The following is a 19,219-nucleotide window of genomic DNA, read 5'->3' as shown; positions in this document are numbered from 1 at the left end:
GAAAGAAGGAAAATCATCTAGCTTTTCACTTTTCTGAAATCACTGGCGAGAATGAATGTTTGCAAGGAGCTCGCATCGTTTTGGCTTTTGAGCGCGCAACTATTAGAACTCAAGAGTAGGTATGTGATGTGGTATCACGCGGAAAGGAAGGAAAATCATAACTTTTCATTTGTCTGAGAATACTAACGTTTATGAATGTATACATACATCGAACTCGCATGGTTGAATGCGGATTTCAGGGGAGCGAGAGTTGGAACTTCGAAGGAGGTAGGTACATGATGTGGTATCACTCGAAAAAGTAGGAAAATCATAGCTTGTCAGTTTGTCTGAAATAAGTGAAAGGACTGCCGATAGTGAATTGTATAGATTGAGCTCACATAGCGTTGAATTCAGAAATCAAGCGCGCAACTACTCGAACTCCGGAGTAGGGGTCACGGAATGATTTTTTATGAAAATTTCACTAAGTTTTATTTGGCTGAAATGTCATTCTCCATGAAATTCCAAAAAATTTTCAGGTGTTGCGTTTGCCAACTTCAAACAATTAACCGAGAATTCGTTAAGAAACTGCCTTTTTTTCTTCTTCTTTTTTCCGAATTTTCGAAAATTAAAATGTTATCGTTTCTCTGCGTCTCGTGAGAGTCCATTACAGAAGTTTCGCAAATTTCATGAAATTTTGTGAATTTTCATGGAATTTGGCTCTGGAATTTCATTTCTCCAAATTTCATGAAATTTTGTGAATTTTCATGGAATTTGGCTCTGGAATTTCATTTCTCCAAGTTACATGAAATTTTGTGAATTTTCACGGAATATCGTTATGAAATTTCATTTTACCAAGTTCCGTAACATTTTGCATTCCTGTGAAACAGATGTAAAGGCTGCCGTGCTGAGGAAGAACGCCGTATGAGCCTTCAGACGTTGCCAAGTTTCCTCCGATAAAAACCGACTTTACCGGGAATATTGCGAATATTATTTTCCAAAAATTTCAGACACTTTTATACGCAATTTCATCTAAAATATCTGAAAATTTCAAGACGAAACTTGCCCGAATATTGTCAAAAATACATGTTTTATCAGGGGAAATTTGGCAGCTCTCGAATGTTCGTACGGCGTTCTTCCTCAGCACAACAAAAGGGACAACCAGTGCTCTGCCATGCGAAGAATGAACGCCGTATGAACCTTCGAGAGTTGCCAAACTTCCCCGAATAGAACATGTAGTGTTGAAAAGAGTTATGCGTATTTTTCCTTGAGATTTTCAGATACTTTAGATTCAATTATGAACAAAATTCTCTGAAAAATTGGAGGAAAAATATTCAGGATTTTCCCAATAAATTCTGTTTTTATCGAAGGAAACCTGGCAACGTCTGAAGGCTCATACGACGTTCTTCCTCAGCATGGCATTGCTGGTGCTGGTAGGGACATCATAAGAATATCGCGCAAGCCTCGGGCAGCATAATAAAGCAATTAGGAATTGGAAGCGAAGGCGGCGCCATCTACACCTGGAGACGAAGACGTCGACCAATGACGTCACGGAGAATTCTACGTGGGGCCGTAGGAAAACCCGTTAGTTCTCTTCCGTTGCGCGTCGCTCCCGAGCGAGACAGTACACTGACCCACTTCTTCGGCGCCGTACAACCGTAGATGCAGATCCGCCGGCTTCAGTGTAAACCCCTGCGTTCTCGCCTCTTTTCTTTTTCCGCGTTTAATTCTCCCATATTTTAACCACTCTCAATATTTAGCTTCCAGAAAATGTGCTTCAACCACGCATAGATATCGCCGTCAAGTTGCATTCTTCGAGGACATGTGGTGACAAGGACATTGACCCGGGCAGATCAACGTAAGTGTCGGCCTACAACACGTATACCTATTCTTATTCTCCTGTGCTAAGGAAAAACGCCGTATGAGCCTTCAAACATTCACATTTTCCTCGGCAAATCACTAGTTTTGAGGAAAATTTGTGAATGTATGTCTACCAATTTCTCACATAATTTTGTTTGTAATTTGATCTAAAACTTCTGAAAATGCCCATGAAAAATATTCATATTAATCCTCAAAAATAAGCATTTTATCGAAGGATCTTTGGCAACTCTCGAATGTTCATACGGCGTTCCTCCTTAGCACGGCAGTGTACTTATACCAGCGTGAAATTAAATTATATGTGACGTTTTATTGAAATGTGGCATCGAATTGTTTGCTTTTCCTCAAATTGCACATCTAGCATTCAGTACAGTGCAACAAAAATATTGAAGTAATTTTCCAATGGAATTACATTTTTTGTTTTCATGCAATATTTGTACATTATTTGGTCAATAAATACCGCTCTTTAAGTTCAATAAAACGAGTTATCTATGTCAGGGCCGGATTTAGGGGGTGGCCACATGGGCCGCGGCCCATGGCGGCAAATTTAGGGTGCGGCAAATTTTGTAATATTTTTAAATGTAGCTATAAAGAAAAATCGGAACCAGAAAAAAAATTATAAACGAGAAAAGGTGACAAAATCTCTCATTTCCTGAGAGTATATTTCTAATTTAGTCGTCTCTCTGTGATACAATAGACAGTACCTTTAATTAGTCGAGTTAAGACTAAGAGAGAAACCGAACACGGAATTTGGTCTGGAATGGCGCGACGCAGAGAGCAATGATGACGAGGACTTAAGATGAAACGGAGAAACGCGCGGCGCGGCGGTCGGAATGTAACACATATTAGCGCCTTCAAGACTGCATGAATACTTCACGCATTGCGTCAACAACAGTGCTGTCGCTGCGGTCTGCAGCGGGCGGCGTGAAACGCATAGCGCCTACAAGACTGCATGAATACTTCATGCATTGCGTCAAGCCGCTTACAAGACTGTAGGAATACTTCACGCATTGCGCCAAACACAGAACGGTCATCGCGGCGCGGCGGCGGAAGTTAAAATTATTAAACCACATTTATGTTTGTTCTGTCATTATTTTTACGTTCATTTCATATAAATGGAAGGCCTTGTCCACACAGAGATAGGTTTACGGAACATAACTTGCGCACTAAGTTCCGTGAACTTTTGCCAGTATATTGTTGATAGGGCTCTCGCAAAAAATGTGTCCAACACGAGTATACGCGTCTTATGAACCCCTCCCCCTCCATGCACGTTCACTTGATGGTTCTTATCGATGTTTCAAAACAAAAGAAAAGGGGGCGGCAAGTAAGAAAATCCGACCCTGATCTTTGTGCGAAAATAAAAAGCAATTTGCAATGCCAATTAAAATAAATGAGAGTATAGCCCCTTCAATTAGATAAAAAGCAATACACACAACACCTTGATACAACGGCAATATACTTTTTCCGCGTGATAGCAATTTACTGGTGCCCGTTCTGCTCGGGTGTTCTTTGCGGATATTATCTTCCAAAAATTTTCAGTAAATTGTTTACGCAATTTAATCTAAAATATCTGAAAATTTCAAGGAAAAATATGCGTGAAAGTTGTCAAAAATACATGTTTTATCGAGGAAAATGTAGCAACTCTCGAATGTTCATACGGCGTTCTTCCTTAGCACGGCAGTGTTGTCCTCAGCGCAACAAGCGAATGTTGGGGGAACGCGGTTTCCGTTTTGGCAACGAATCCGATCCCGAAAAATCCATTCTTTCTTGGGGGAAACTTGGCAACATTCGTATGCTCATTGGAGTTTTCCCGTAAAACGGCAGCACAGTTCGCGAGAGAAAAGTGTTTTTTAACACTTACGCTCATTAATTCTGGCGAACGTACGGCCTGGTCGTTTCTTGTCCGATTATCGAGAAGTTGGCTGTTACTGCCCCAGGTTTACGACCCTCGCTGAAAACACTGTTAACATCCGGACTGTTCAGCTCGTTGAGCTTCGAAATCGTGCTCGCCCTCTACTCCACCCTGCAATTTCATTAGGACCACAGGTTACAATGAAGAATCACTTGTGTCTAGCTCATTTTAGACAAAAAACGAGCGAGGGGAGCAAGAAAATAAAAATAACTTGTGCGTCGTTAATTTCTAAATGCAGGTAGGTGATTTCACAAATGAACCAGAGACAGCGAATTTTTCTCGCAAAATGAAATCCGTTGTGACAGAATCAGTCAAAAGCAGGGCTATAGAAACGCACAGAAGCTTTGTACTAGATTAGGTACATTGTGCAAGAAGGAAATAAATGAGGAGCTTGCAGGACAAGGCGCATAAATGCTTTTTTTTTTGGAAAAATTGAGGTATTAATGATTTCAAGTAAAACTAGTCTTTCTGCATATGCTCTGAAAAATTTGCTCCCGAATTCCAATTTTTAAGCATCAAAAAGTCAGTTTGAACTTACTTTCCGCCACAAGGGTCCATGTCATTTCGAAACTTCAAACACGTATTTCTCGAAATGATAAAAATTGCACTTATGCGCCTTGTCCTCCAAGCCCCTCAAATATAGTTACTACTTTTAGCCCTTCTTAGAGAGAAACGCATAAGTCGCGTAAACTTCCCTATATGTACTTTTTTTAATGAGCTTGAAGTATGATTCCCAATTGTATAGGCTGAAGTTCAATTAATTTTTTAGCACATGGAAAATTTGAACCGCTTTCATTTTCCCGTCATACTGCACTTTTTGTGCCGATGTGTCACGATTGTAGTTAAGTTGCACAATCGATCGACCATCAAATTTAGGGCAGAAAAATCATGATGAAGATCAAAAGCAGATCTTGCCTGGAAGCGCCTTCATTTATGCATGATACATCACGCTTTGTCACGAAGTCAGTTTAGTTGCTTGAACAATCGAAGCCCGCAATTTATGTCACCAGAGCTGAAATGAAGATCAAAAGCTGATCGCGGCTTGATCGAGGCGCCTTCATTTTCACGTGATACATCACGACGTTCTCAGTCACCCAGCCGACCTGAAACCAAACCTCGGTTTTAGAATTGGACGTATTTATCATGCGAAAAGGAACTATGTGCATACCTAGGTTTTGCGTGTAACATAGTTCCTTTTAGCATAAATACGTCCAAATGAAGATTGCATCATTCATTTTGGACGGATCCCCGAGTAGATAAAAAAAATTTAATTCAGTTTCTTCAATTATCTTCTACGAGTTTTGTGCGATCCGGAGAAAAAAAAAATCGAAAAATAAGTGTAGTGCGAAACTTTTTTCCCCGGAAACATACGCGATATTTCACACAATGTTAGCCTTTACGCATAAAACCATTTTTGATTTTGAAGCTGCGTAAGAAATAAACATATCCACGACTCCTGCTTTAAGTATTTTCTCCAAGGCCGATTGGACCGAAAATTCCCGGGCCCATTTCTCAGAGCCAGCAAGGCACATAGCCACATTAGTTCAGAGAGTTCACCTTCGCATTCAATCAATTTCTAATTACCCATGCAGAGATAGGAATGAATACGTTAGTTTTGCCTTGATAATTGCTAGAAATGATATTCTAGACAATTGAAGTAGAGCTCCGTCGTGCTACAGGCCGAAGAACGCCGCACAGTGGATCGAGTTAATTAGAGAGCAGGTCGGACATAAAATTTTCGACTAAAACTGCAAATGTTGGTATTTATTTCGTCGCATTTAACATTTCAAGGTATGTCTTAGGTAGACAATTTTACGAGGAAACTAATGGAACCACTTTTAAGACCTTAAAGTTCTGTATGAACGGAGTTATGAGCTTTTATAGTTTCCAAATGTTGTCCGACCTTCCCCATTGACTCGATCCACCGTGCGCCGTATGAACCTTCAGACGTTCCCAAATTCCCCTGTAGGAGCGGAAATTTTGAAACAACGCGATGGAGATACGCGGTTTGGCACCTGGGCCATGGATATGTGTCTCGCTTTTGGCCACGCTGTCGCTGTCTGCGCAGTTTTCACTTTCCACCGTTTTCTGAGCTGAGTGATGACTGATGAGCGAGAGAGCGACTTCACGGGTTCATGATCACAATCTCTCCTCCAAACGAAATGGAGCTACTCGCTATGAGCTCACCGATACACGACACAAAATCCATCAAGATTTGACCGATTTAACGGCGTCTCATTTAGAGACAATCAGACGAGAGCCAAATCGCGACAATAATCAAAACTTTTACTTCCGCATTTATTCCAAATCTCTTTATGGAAACAACGAGGTAGGTAGGTAAAGACTGCCGTGATATGATATAAAACATGACAGGAAATCTGCAACGTCACAAACGAAGATACTTGGTTTCATAATTTAGTCATCGATTTCTTCTCTCCAAAATGAGTATCAGAGATGGTTCATTGTCTTTGTGTAAAATCTAGTCCATTTTTTTCCCCAGGAAAACCAAAGGAACGCAACGACTTAAAACTTTCCACCTTTAAAAAATGTATTTCAACATACACCAACAAAATTTCAAGACAGAATATTGTACGTATAGTTTTCTTGTGAAGCAATGAAATACGAGAAATAACAAGGGAAACTGCTACGTACGCGGCTGATGTAGTTAGATTGAATGTGGTCATCGCCGTCATCGCCACATGTCATTGCCGTTCAATTAAATCTGATGGAATCTCCCGCCACAATCTTATTGGTCAAACCAAGTTCGTTTGCGCATGCGCGCACCCCCCTCCTCCTGTCATTTCATCATTCACGGATTTGTTTACAACTCCACGTATGTGTAAACAATGAGCCTTGAAATGAGAACGGGAAATTCATATTCGCCTGTTTCGTGGAATCATTTCTGTTTAATTTTTAACACTTTGTCATCTAATCTTCATCTTATCGCGCTGATCTTGTCTCAACATTAATTTTCTAAGCCTGTGGTTTTCTTATTGAGTGTTATCAACAATTCGCTCAGTCCCGGTCTCATGCATTTGCGAGCCACGCCGACAATCAACAGGTGCCGATACCTATTATGTAGCCTTTCTATTTATACTTTATCAACTGTAATGAAAAATATGTGATGATTAAACCCCAATGTGAGAATTTTTTCTGCTATCCAGTAGTTTCACTCGTGGTTTCTGTCATTGTCAGCCTATACTCTTCTAAGCTGTTGGGATGGTGAATACTTACTACCACTTACTACCACCTTAAATCAGGGTGCGATTTCAACTAGTTTCCCGATTGAATCTCAAGAGGAGTCGGATACTGAAGTGATGCCATTATTCCCATAATAATCAGCCAGGCTCTGCCACTGTAGCTCCCCACATAGCCGACTGCTTATGCTTTCATTACACGCAGTGCAGAGAGAAAAAGTGAATGACCACGTTATTGCTTTCAACTTAGCTTGGTCTGTTGAAGATGTGCTGAATTTTCAAAGTTTTCCTGAAGAAGACATCTACTGATGCTCTTTTGCATCGGGGACACATCAGTTAGGCACTGAGCCTGTCAAGCTTCCCAAATACTACTGGTATTCAAGCGATGCTGCTCTCTGCCGAAAAATGTCTTGTTGTGAGGGGACTTACGGTATGAGCAGATTCCTTCATGAGCAGATTTAACTGCTGTCCTGACGGAGCTGTTCTTTGCACCAAGTGAGGCACAGAAGTAGAAAAAAAAATAGATAAAAGTTTCAATCATGATACTGTGCTTAGTAGGGCACTAGACAAGCCATGAACTTAACCACTTTGTTCCCTTTTTCCAATCTCTTCAAACTTTTAAGTAGTTTATGATATTTTTATCAAGAAGTTTGGTAATGAGGGCCTCAAGCAAGTTTAGGTATTTTTTTTTTTTTTAGACAATGTTTTTATAATAAGTATTATTTTGGTAAATGGGAAAAATACGAAAGTTGCCATTGGTATATTCTGTGTTCCATGTGATCAGTGTGAAGAGAACCTGACTATATCGACGGTGTAAGTCGGCAATCACATAACTCAGTTTGTGACGTTGCGGACTCCCTGTCATACTTTATACTTTAAACAGAAAATCACTCAACGGCAATTCTTTAAAACTGTCATGATTTTTCCTCTCTGTGCGAAGAAAATTCTGCAAAAACTTCAAGGAAAGATGTCACTTTGTTCTCCTTTAAAAAAATAACATAGAGGCGGAGATCTTCAGACACCACATCCGAGATATGTGATTGCGGATTTCGCAAGTATTTTTCTAAGGTTTTGATTTCCTAACATCCCATTGCTTGAATCGCCTCCTTTTTTTAGAATTTTGAAGAGCAAACATGGAAGACGATGCTTTAATGAATATCTTGTCAAGGGATCTAGGATATTATATGTTTTTAATTTTGTAGGTAGTACTTCAAGCGGCAGATGTTCTAATGCGTATCTCGTGGTTGTTTGTTACAGGATTCAAAGCTTGAATAATGGCTAAAAACGAAAAAAGCGTGTTTTTAACGTACCTTCTTTGGCTGTTGGGTGGTTTCTTCGGACTCCATCATTTCTATCTGGGTAGAGATATGCAAGGCTTTTTGTGGTGGTGCACTCTTGGAGGCTACATGGGTTGCGGCTGGTTACGGGATATATTTCACATCAGAGAATATGTCGCAGATGCCAACAGAGATCAGGAATACATGAAAAAACTGTCACAGACTCTAAGGCAAAATCCAAAGGTGAGAATATAATTTTTCAAGATCATAACGCAAAGTTTGTATGTATCATTCATGTCTCTAAATCCTGGTGTCTAGGACCCAGGTCAATCGGGATTCATCAGGTTATGAAAAATTTCAGGGGAAATCCATGAAAAATGAAGGAATCTGTTCTAGGAACAGGGAAGCTTTTCTTCTACAATTTCACTTAGAGCCATTTCGTTTTTTAATTTTGCAGAAATTTTAAGCACTTATTGTTATTGAGGTGTATGTTGTTGCACCTGAGTAGCCATTATTGACCTCTTAAATGACATATTTGTATATTTAAATCATCATCATAGTTGAGGAGCTATCAATGAACACAGGATAAAAACACCAGGAGTGCTTCTATGGAATTACAAATTTGGTCTGTGCAATAGAACCGGCAGAAAGATGAAAAAAATTTGATATTCACATGAGGGACTGTGGAGATCTTTATGTTTCTTAAGAAAATCTTGGGGAAGGGGTAAAACCTACGGTTTTCCATCAAGGAATAAGCTACAGATTCTGGGAATGAGCAGGGCCAAAAATTCTAGACACTGTGCTTCAAATATGTCACAGCTAATGACAAAAATGCGCCAATGTCAATTCTCTATTATGATTAATTAATTCGTTAATCCTTTATGGACCTGCAAATCTGGCATAGATTCTAGCATAATGTAATTTGCACGAGCTTATAGATAATTTCTTCAGCTTCCTAATTTGACCTTGTTGAGCTCATTTGATCAAGAATTTGCTGATCTTTAGAGATTTCCTTTGACCTTTTCCAATTTTTTTCTGAAAAAACAGGACCTGCAACATTCAACTTGAGAATGAGATGACAATCAGGGAGGGTCGTGTTTCTATTGCTCATACTGAAATGAATACAACATCGAAAACCTTTTCAACTTTTTATCACTCATGAATTGCATCAACTCAACTCTGTATCAGTGCTGCTTTAATTTTTTCTTTCAGCCACCTTTTTCCAGTGTACGGTTCCTTGGTATGATAGTAGTTGGTTACATTTGGGGCTCAATCGTTCACTTGGCAGTCCCAGAAGAAGAAGTGGGAGGTTACAGTTTCTTGTGGCTGCGACATTTGGTTCCTCTAGCCTGTGCTTTAGGTAAGATAATTGTAACAAATTTACTCAAGAAGAAAAATCTAAACGGTAGCTCTCAATAACTGGACAAGATAAAAATGTAAAAAGCCTAGGTGATGAAGCTCCCAAAACTAAATGATAGAAATGTTTTGTATTGGCTAGTTACTTGGTGGTACACTTGGAAATTAGGGCAAAACAGGAAAAACTTGCATGTTTCTCTCATAAGAGGAAAGTTGTCGTTTTGCATAGGTATTGCATCTGTATATTATGATAAAAAAAAGCAGAACTAATAGTCAAAGATGCATTTCATTTACCAAATGCATCTTCAGCTAGCTTTGTTTGCCTTTCATGAACTTCAGAACTATGTGTAAAACGTGCATTTTTGCGTCTCATGTGAAATAGGAGCCTCCGTAATTTCTTTTCACTCTGACTCTCAATCAAGACAGAATCAAAGCATTTTGGACCTACCAAATTTGACTCAACCCTATTTCACTATTTTTAAAAATTGGTTTTGCATTGGTTAAAGGAAAATGAAAATTGGCTGTAAAAATTCATCAACAATTTTGTTATTTCATGTGTTTTTTCACCACACAAAAGCAGAACCAATCTGCAGTAGTGATAATATGCTCAAGTCAAAAACCTTTTCATATATGTTGCATTTTTCCCTGCTTGGTTCGAATCAATGGGCAATGCCACCCGCAGGAATAGTTTTAGGTCCTTGACACATAATAAAGCAGATTGCAGAAGGAATTTGGTAAATAATTGAGTCCATCGGTTTAGGGTTAGAGTTTCGGTTTGATAACCTTGCCTTGACGCAGTGCTAGAAAAAAAACAGGAAAGCCAACACGTATGTTTAAACCTGCTATCAATAACTGAAGTCATTTTACTGACAATCTATTTCTCCCAACACTTTAATCTAAGGATCTTAGCGAAAAGTTCTCCGAGGATACACTCTCTATTTTAGGTAATGCACGAATACCTCCATTATCGTAAACTTGTATCAAGAGAAGCAATATTTGAGTATTCAAATCTACAGTTTTCACCAAAAGAAGTTCCTAATTCCAAAATAAATTAATTTCTCTTGTAGGTATTTAATTTTCTCTGGTTTGTTTTTTCAGGTGTTTGGTCCGTAGGCAACATTGGTCATGAAACAGGCGGTCTGAAGTTACCATTAATTACAGCTTATGTTACGTATCCCCTAACTTTTTACAATTATTTTGACGAATCCACTTCTTTCACAATTATGGTCATAGCAGCAGCTTACATGTTTGATACTAAAGCCAAGAAATGGAAACGTAGATTCAGACCGCAAACATCTTGTTTGAAGTAAGTCATTGTTAAAAATCTTAATATCGTTTTGGGGGTTTGATTTGCAGCATAAAGATTCCTGTAGAACTGAGAAGGGGAGTCTCAGGAGTGGCCACCTCCGACTCTCTTGCGCTTTGTCGTAACAAACAGTTCAAAGGAACCTGATGGATCCTCTTCAGTTTTTACCAATGGGTCTCTGAAACCTCCAACAAAGTTGTCCAAAAATGCCCTATGATGATCATCTGCAGTAGGTATAGAGAATGATTGTCAACCTGACATGTAACAAACAGGGGTAGAGCAGTGGTTCAGTACTTGCCTCGTGGTCATGCGGACTTGAGCTCAAGTCCCTGGCCAGGTATTAGTTTTAAAAATTAGATTTAATTATTTATTTTTGTCATAAAAAAAGTCCTTTTCCCTAGAACTCTTGCTCCTGCTGTAACAAAATTTAAGAAAATTATGATGTGAAGATGAGTTGCTGTAAAAAAAAAAATTTGGATTCGGTGACCCACATCATTTCTTATATCATTGAGAGCCCATCATATTAATATTTTTATAAAATGTTATTCTCGTGTGAGGTTCTAAGGGGTCAACCAGAAACTCAGAAAAATGTGTTCCAGAATATGTTTAACTGATTTCTGAACTAACTTGCGAATTACATTAAGAATAAAATCACTAAAACTTTAAAAGAAACTCAAAACTTTTAATTTCAGTTGAGAAATCCTCACTCAATTTATGACCTGTTTAAGCACTGTTTAAGTAAAGACAGTTTTGAGTTTTTTTTAAAAATTTTAACGATTTTATTCTTAATTTAAAGGTTCTTTTTTTGTTTTTTAGCCTTATTTTCATTATCATTTTAAATGAATTAGGTTTGTTAGGTTCCTGTATAGCTGCTCAAAGTTGATTAATTTTCTCTTTTAGGAGGTGCCTGATTCTTGGCTCATGTGCACTATTGTACGCATCTCTACTAGGCAGTTACCTGTACTTCAACGCCTCAATAACTGACGAGGAAGGAGAACAACTACCAATGAGAGAAGCGATTTACCATTTCTTCAAGTCTCCATGGTGGACGGATATCAAACAGTCCTTCATCGATACATACAACTATGCACAAGTCCATGGCTGGATGGAGGTCTGGAAACAAATAATAGACTTATCTGATCCCTATGGGGAGCAGAATGCTTTCAAGGTTTGTTTTAAATTTATTTCTTTTAATATCAATAACCCAAGGACTAAAGTGAGGGGGAGCTGGGTGTGAAGAACCCGTAAGATTAGGAGCAAAATATTTGACATGACATCATAAATCTAGCCGAAACCTTGCAGTCCTTATGATGATGTCATCGAGTTTGGAAGCAGAAGTTTAGGTATCTGCACTACCATACAACGCAAAGACGCCGTAAACGCCATTTTGCATATTTTGGAAACAATGTATCGTAGCAGAAAAACTTGTGTATCTCGGGACAGTGTTTTTACGGAATTTTTTCGAAAATACCATCAAGAACTTAACCTGAAAATTTGAGGTGCATTGGTAAAACAGTTTTTATTTCATGAAGTGTTAAGTTCCAAAAAACAAGGGAAAATCTAGATGGATTTACGGCGTTCTTGCATAGCAGAGCAGTGCACTGCTGATGGCTCCAATTAAATCCAAAACGTACCTGCAGTTCCCATCTGGATTAACCATACTTCAGTTTTGCTCCATACCTACAGCGTAGCGATGGCCAAAGTGCGAAATCACACATATCTCCATTGCGGTGTATCAAAATTTCTGCTCCTAATTTATTATTTCAAGGAGAAACAAGCCAATTTTATAGCTTAAAATTTATACAGAATATTCTGCTGACAGAGAAGAAAAAGCAAGGAGGCTTTCAAGAGATCAAATGGACTAGTTTTTTTTTAAAAAAAAAAGTAACGTATGATAGAAAGTTTGCAATGTTGCAAACGGAGATACGCAGTTTTGCACTTTGGCCACCAATATCTTTATGAATACATAGGGAAAAATTACTCTAAATGAGTTTTTTCTTTTGTTACAAGTACTTCAGTTTCTAAAGAAGGCAAATCACCAAGTCAAGATTTTTGCAAAAAACTGAAGGTACACAACTCTTATTTTGAGAAATCGAGATATCAATATAGTTTTGATGCATTTTGAAGATCTTTAATAGCAGTTCTGTGCCTGCCATGGGATTGTGGAGAAAACAGAACTCAACCGTGAGCTTGAACAATCGGGAATTTAGATGATTCAAGTTTTAATAATTAGGAATTTAGTTTACAGTACTGTTCCAAATTTTTTGAGCATCAAATTAAAACTAATATTGCAATGCCTTCTCTTAGACTGCAGATTGAAGAAATTATGCATCTGAATTGGTCAATAGACAGGGTCTGAACCAGTAAAAAACTTTACGTTTTCTCTTCTAACGCTCATGTAGAAAGCAATTTCAACAACGGGAAGTTTGTAAAAAAGCCTCTGGACGAAATGTGAGAAAATATTTTTAACATAGATTAAATGGAAGTTGGATTATACAATTGACATATTCCGTATTTCTGCCTTTTAATCACTGTTATTTGTGAATACTCACATCTTGTTTAGGAGGTGATCTCCTGACTTCCCATTGTGTGATTCGCTTCCCTCATAAAATATTTCAGATGAAATATGTTGCCAAGTGCTTTAATTCAAACATTGTCTAGTGGCGCGATGCAGCGCTTAAAAATGCCCATCCATCTTTTATTTGAAGGGCAAAAGGGAAAAAAAGCAGTAAGAGATTTTTGCTGGCAAATTTTCAGGAATTTTTTTTCAATAGAGAAAATAGCATTTTGCAAAATTTCACTGATAATTGAGGTCCAGGATGCGAAAAGGGCACTTCTCGGTTGCGGTGTTTCCGAGTCTCCTCTAATATTTCATTCATTGTAAGGAAAGTGAATGCATCCATTTCACTAAAAATTTTACTGAATATTCCTTATGATTCTACAATTCTCTTTGGAAAGAATTCTGGAAAAATCACTCATTAAATTCTTCTCCAAGGGGTTAATTGGCAGTAGAGATTCTGAAACACTGCAATCGAGAAGTGCTCTTTTTGCATCCAGTGCCTCAATTAGTCCACTCTTCCATATTTGAAATTATTTGTTAAGAGCTACTCATCATTTTAAGAGCTACTCATCATTATGATGCAAAGCGAAAATGCAATTTCCTAGATTTATAATGTTTACATCATAAATTGATTTATATGTATACCTCTTTCCAGAGGTAGTTCGTACCTAAATGTTTTGAATTTAAACTCATTACTCATTTCCTCAATTTATTTCAGGTGCTTGATCTTTCGATGGGTGCAAGGCAAAGTGATATTAATTCACGCTGCAAGAAGTTGGCCGTAAAATATCACCCTGACAGAGTGCAAGATCCTGAAGAGAAGAAAGTTGCTCAAGAGAAATTTTATGAAATTCAACAGGCCTGCGAAATCTTGTCGAGTAATCGCGCCAAGAAACGAAGGAAGAATAAACAATTCAACGAATGATCCTAATTGATACCGGAGTTGCAATGACTGGTCCTAGACAAAGATCTGCCCATGCATTTTTTTCTGCGAAGTAATTCCTTGCTAAGGCAAGGAAACTACTTCTATTTTCCTAATCATTTTTATTTTTCGATTTGTTGTTTAAAAAGGTCTCTCTTAGAAATGGTATACTTCAAACATGCTTCATAAAAAAAATCTAAGTTTTATATCCCCATGATTTATTAAAATATTCTACATAGGGTAACCTAGAACAAAATAGGGTACTCGTGGAGAAGCACCCTACCAAAAAAAATAGACTATCCATGAAATGCATTTTGGGATGGCTGCACAAGAAACCAGTGGAGCTTAATAGTCCATTTCCTGATTGGTCAACTGATTTGAAGCCAGGGAAAATATATCCACATGCAAAGCGTTGTAGACATTTCTGAGGTAAATTTCTCAAAAACCTATTCATCTCACCCCGTCCATAACAACATAATTTCACTTAAACTTTGAAATTCCAAAGTTGGAAGTATCCATATGCTAGCAAAATCAATAAAACTTCAAAAAAAACCAACCAATTTTCAAGAGAAACCAGACAAACAACAATTGCATTGCCTAGTTCAATACACGTGATTGTGAACGATCAGGATGAGTGGATAGCCCCACATTTGTTATAAGTAACCCTATTTCTAACCAATAAGATGACACAAGTACAAAAATTTACTGAGAACTCGTGCAATTATCCTTTCATTGAAATCGTGAGTAAAATCAAAATCCTCTACCCGGATTGATGCTTGATTTTACCGTTGATCTCAGAAAACATGAGGTTTTGTTTCTATGGTACATATAATGTTAGAGTATTTACCAAATATCTTTATTTAGTTTTAACACAAATAAGCTTCCATTTCTCCAAACTAATGGTAAACTGAAGCAAAATCAAATTGTTATTAACCTATTCTGTTATGGTAAATTAACTGAATAGATTCATCCAAAATGTTTGAGCCAGAAGAAGTGTACAAATCAGTCAGATAGGCATTTTTTCTGTATTAGACCTCTAGACAAGGTACGAATTCATAAGCATTATTTTCTCATCTGGTTTTTCTAGTGAGCGGAAAATTTAACTTTTTTGTTACTAATGGTAAATAAAAATGTTGATACCTTGGTTTTGAGTGGATATCAGTAGTTTTTGCTGGGCGAATCGTGCTCTTGGTGGAATTCTGAAGAAGATATATGTATCAGAATGCTTAAATTCGTACCTTGTCTAATGGTCTTTTGTCTTCCACTCCAAGAAATGAATTAAGATGAGAAAAATATTTTTAAAAATCCCTTACATATGGAATGCAGCATCACTGATTTTTTAGTAGGGAAATATGACATGGTATGGATGCCAAAATGTAGTTAGAAAATTCATCTCCCTCAACAACATTTTACGCTTTAGAATCTTGATTTTTCATGAGTCTGTGATAAATATTTTGTCTGCTAATTCTGGATAAGTATTTACGGTTTCTCGATTAGGAAGAAAAAGGCAAGCTGATACATTCCAGAATGCTTTTGTTATTTTTTTGATGAGAGATTTTATAACATTGTCTTAATGTAAATTGATGGCTAAATTCTGAACATGTAACTCATTCTTTATCAATTTTGAGAGAGCTGAAAAGTAGAGTTAAAGAGGATGCTTTTGATGCATTTTTTTAAATTACCATTTGAGGAAAGTTGGAATTAACTGAGATACTCCAAAAAGAGTCTAAAAAAGGAAACTATAAAATTTCTGGACTCTCCTGAAAAACGGAGATGTCTGAGTTACAGCTGTTATTAGAATTTAGCTATCAAAATGTATGAATTCTCAGTTCGCCGTTTAATCGACTCTTATTCATGTATGCAAAAATTTTTTTAATTAGGCATGTACATTTCAATACGTCACTTTATTTAGAATACTTTATCTGTAGAAGAAAAGAATGAAATTTAGTCAGCGCTTATACATCATAATTCCTTAGATGGACAGTATTTGGATTTGTTTCTGTACAATCCAGAGGCCTTATGTTGAATATTATTTGTTCAAAATTTATTTATGTGTTAGTTGTAAAGATCTGATTTATCCGTGCAATAGCTCACATTTGTACTTGATTTATTTTAAAACTTGACCGTCCACTTTCACTTCTTTTATGGTGAAAGATTAATCGCTCAAAATATCCATCGAAATCAGTGCCTTTTAATTTGACCCTCCCGTTTAGTTAGAGTAGTATTTTAAAGATTTGCTTGGTTATAGTATCTGTGCCAATTTCAATTTTTTTCTTAATCCAGTAACTATTTGGAAAAATTCAAATTAGATAAAAATTTGATGGTCTGAAGCAGAGAATGAATAAACCTTTATATTGATGGATTTACATCAGTAACTGAGTACATAAAAAAAACAGATTCTTACCTGTTCTAACAGAGACAAGCAAAAAATGGCCTCTTCACTTTTTTTTAAATATTTTACTTAGGCCTGTTATCTATGTGTTTAATAATTTTGACAGAGAAATGCTAGAACATCACCTCGAGTATATATTTCCAAAATCATATCACAGTGTTTCGAAGTAGAACTGTGTACTTTCATCTTCAGCATGAGCGACACAAATGCTGCCCCTAAATTTTTCATTATTTTGATCAAATTTATTTCCGATGGCGGAGGACGCAATTTTATCACAAGGCATCCTAGTCCTTTACTGAATTTTGTGATCTATTGGTTTTTTTGTTCTCTGTGCTCAGTTCAGGATATTCATCCCGAGATTGATTGAATCTTTATTTTTTGATCAACAAAAAAAAGTAAGTTGACATCACTAATCTTGTTAAACCAGGGTTACATACTTTATCATATAAATATTTTTTTAATCTTGCAGAGCTAAGTGCAATCAGGGTACACAAAGCTCTCACTTGATTAAGTATTATTGATTTATTTTTTGTGATTTTAGATTAGAATAAATGAGTATTGATGAGTTATCTACATTCTGAAAACTGGATTTGTTAAAAATACAAGTTTAAGAATCGAAACTGCACAGTAAAAAATTATCATCTCACTGATAGTGCAAATCAGAGAATCATGAAGTCAGCATAATTGCCAAAGAATGGCTTTTGGAACTTGCTTTTTTTTCCTAATGCTAGGTGCAGCATTTCTAATAAGTACATTAGCGAGTATTTAGTAAATGCTTAAGCTGTATTTGATTCCAGAATTATTCTGTATGCAATCGTTTTGATCACTGAATTAAAATATATTCTGAAAATGTTATTTGTAAATAAAATTAATTTATTTTTTATAAGTTATCTTGTGGTTCTGATCTTATATTTTTTTACCACTGTCACTGCCTTTCCTTGATAACTGCCCAATCAATCATTTGTACCTGAAGAGCTCTTGCGAGCCCCATCTAATTTTCAGTTTCTCTTTTCTTTTTCTGAAAGTAAGTCAGATTTGAAAAATCAATCGATAACATTCCAATGTATTACACTTTTCAACAACCTTAAAGAATTCCTCTTGCATCATGGTTTGAATTTTATAATCAGGATCCATTTTAGAGCCTTTCGGAAACCAATGATAGAGATTCCAGCCCAATGTGTGTCAGTTTTAATCGCCGAGGCCCCGTTAAGATTAGAAGGCGAAGCACTTACATGGGAAAAATTGATATTGCTGATTTAACAATTTTTTAGCTAGAAAAAGTGTGTAACATGTTTCAATGTAGATTTTACGATAAAAATTGCTAATTTAACCACCTCCTTAAAATTAGCTTTCAACCATTGTAAAATGTACATTTGAAACATATCAGACATGTTATTTTTAACAATTAAATTGTTAAATCAGCAATCCATTTCCTTCTGTGTAGTGAGCACAAAAAATCCAGTCATTATATGTTTGAAAGCAAGAGCAACAGTCTACCAGCCCCCCTCCCCCCCCCCCCCCCCAAAAAAAAAAACTCCTGGAATCTCAGAGAAACGCAAGATACCTGTGCAATTTTTTCGAGGCAAAAAACCGTGAGAAAAATCCTGGCATAGCTCATTAATGGAAGTATGATGGTTCTGACCGTGGCGTGCACAAATTTTCTCATCAGAAAAAGTTCAACTTATTTTCTTAAAATAGATCAACTTCAGGATCCTAAGTTGAGTTGTCGAGGTCTCGAACGTAGCTCTCACGAATATGCACAAACATTTTCTCGTAAAAAATTAAATTGCCCAATTAAAATTGGCAAAAGCTTATGTGGCTTGGTTCCTTTCTGTTAAACGCGGTCCATTTGTCCTTCAATTTTTTAGACTTTTTAGTAAAGTTACAAGCAAAATTCTGTGAAAAATTAGAAGATAAACATTCCAGAATGATTTCAAGAATTTGCGATTTTCCAAGGAAATTCGGCAACGTCACCTGGGGCTGGGGTACTAAGCGTGGGATTAGCCAAAGGCTATTTGAAATTGGTTGAAAAAAAAAATAAATAAAATAAAATAAAAAAAATAAAAAAAAAAAAAAACGTCTCCAGGCTTAAACGGCTCATAAATAAAAAAGAAAGACATGACAGAAAATCGGTTTGAGTATGTAGTCTTTACGCTGAAAATGTTTTTATGCGGTATAGATAACATTAAAATTTGATTTTGTCTTTTAAGAATTGGATTAGTTTGTTAAAAAATCTGGTCTTTTGCTTCTTTTTTTAAACAATGTGACACCTCTTGGCCTTCCACCCCAAACTTAAGCCCCTTTCAGTTATAAGTGACGGAGATGAGCTGTCAGAAGCGCAAAATTAAAATTTGGCGCGTAATATTTCGGCGGGGCGACAAAAACCAGCTTTCCAACATCAGCATTTATTCCCTAAAACTCCTGAAACATAACACAAGTCGAA

The 19,219-nt window shown here is 36.9% G+C and overlaps 1 protein-coding gene across 6 annotated transcripts; it reads left to right on the top strand.

Annotated features, from left to right (window-relative positions):
* The first annotated feature begins 1,588 nt into the window (after nt 1–1,588).
* wus (TM2 and DnaJ domain-containing protein wurst) lies at nt 1,589–17,666 on the top strand. 6 transcript variants are annotated; one of them, XM_019049321.2, is made up of 6 exons: nt 1,589–1,834; nt 8,221–8,483; nt 9,453–9,600; nt 10,695–10,902; nt 11,803–12,070; nt 14,181–17,666. In XM_019049321.2, the coding sequence occupies exons 2-6, from the start codon at nt 8,238–8,240 to the stop codon at nt 14,385–14,387; spliced, it is 1,077 nt and encodes a 358-aa protein (XP_018904866.1). In that variant the 5' UTR covers nt 1,589–1,834; nt 8,221–8,237; the 3' UTR covers nt 14,388–17,666. The 6 variants fall into 6 exon arrangements, with proteins under 6 accessions (XP_018904866.1, XP_018904865.1, XP_018904867.1 ...); XM_019049320.2 differs by lacking the exon at nt 1,589–1,834 and adding an exon at nt 6,586–6,827; XM_019049322.2 differs by lacking the exon at nt 1,589–1,834 and adding an exon at nt 6,586–6,906.
* The last annotated feature ends 1,553 nt before the right edge of the window (nt 17,667–19,219 follow it).

Source organism: Bemisia tabaci, chromosome 5 (assembly GCF_918797505.1).
Source record: "Bemisia tabaci chromosome 5, PGI_BMITA_v3".
Lineage (NCBI taxonomy): Eukaryota > Metazoa > Arthropoda > Insecta > Hemiptera > Aleyrodidae > Bemisia > Bemisia tabaci.
This window is presented reverse-complemented; position numbering and strand designations above follow the sequence as displayed.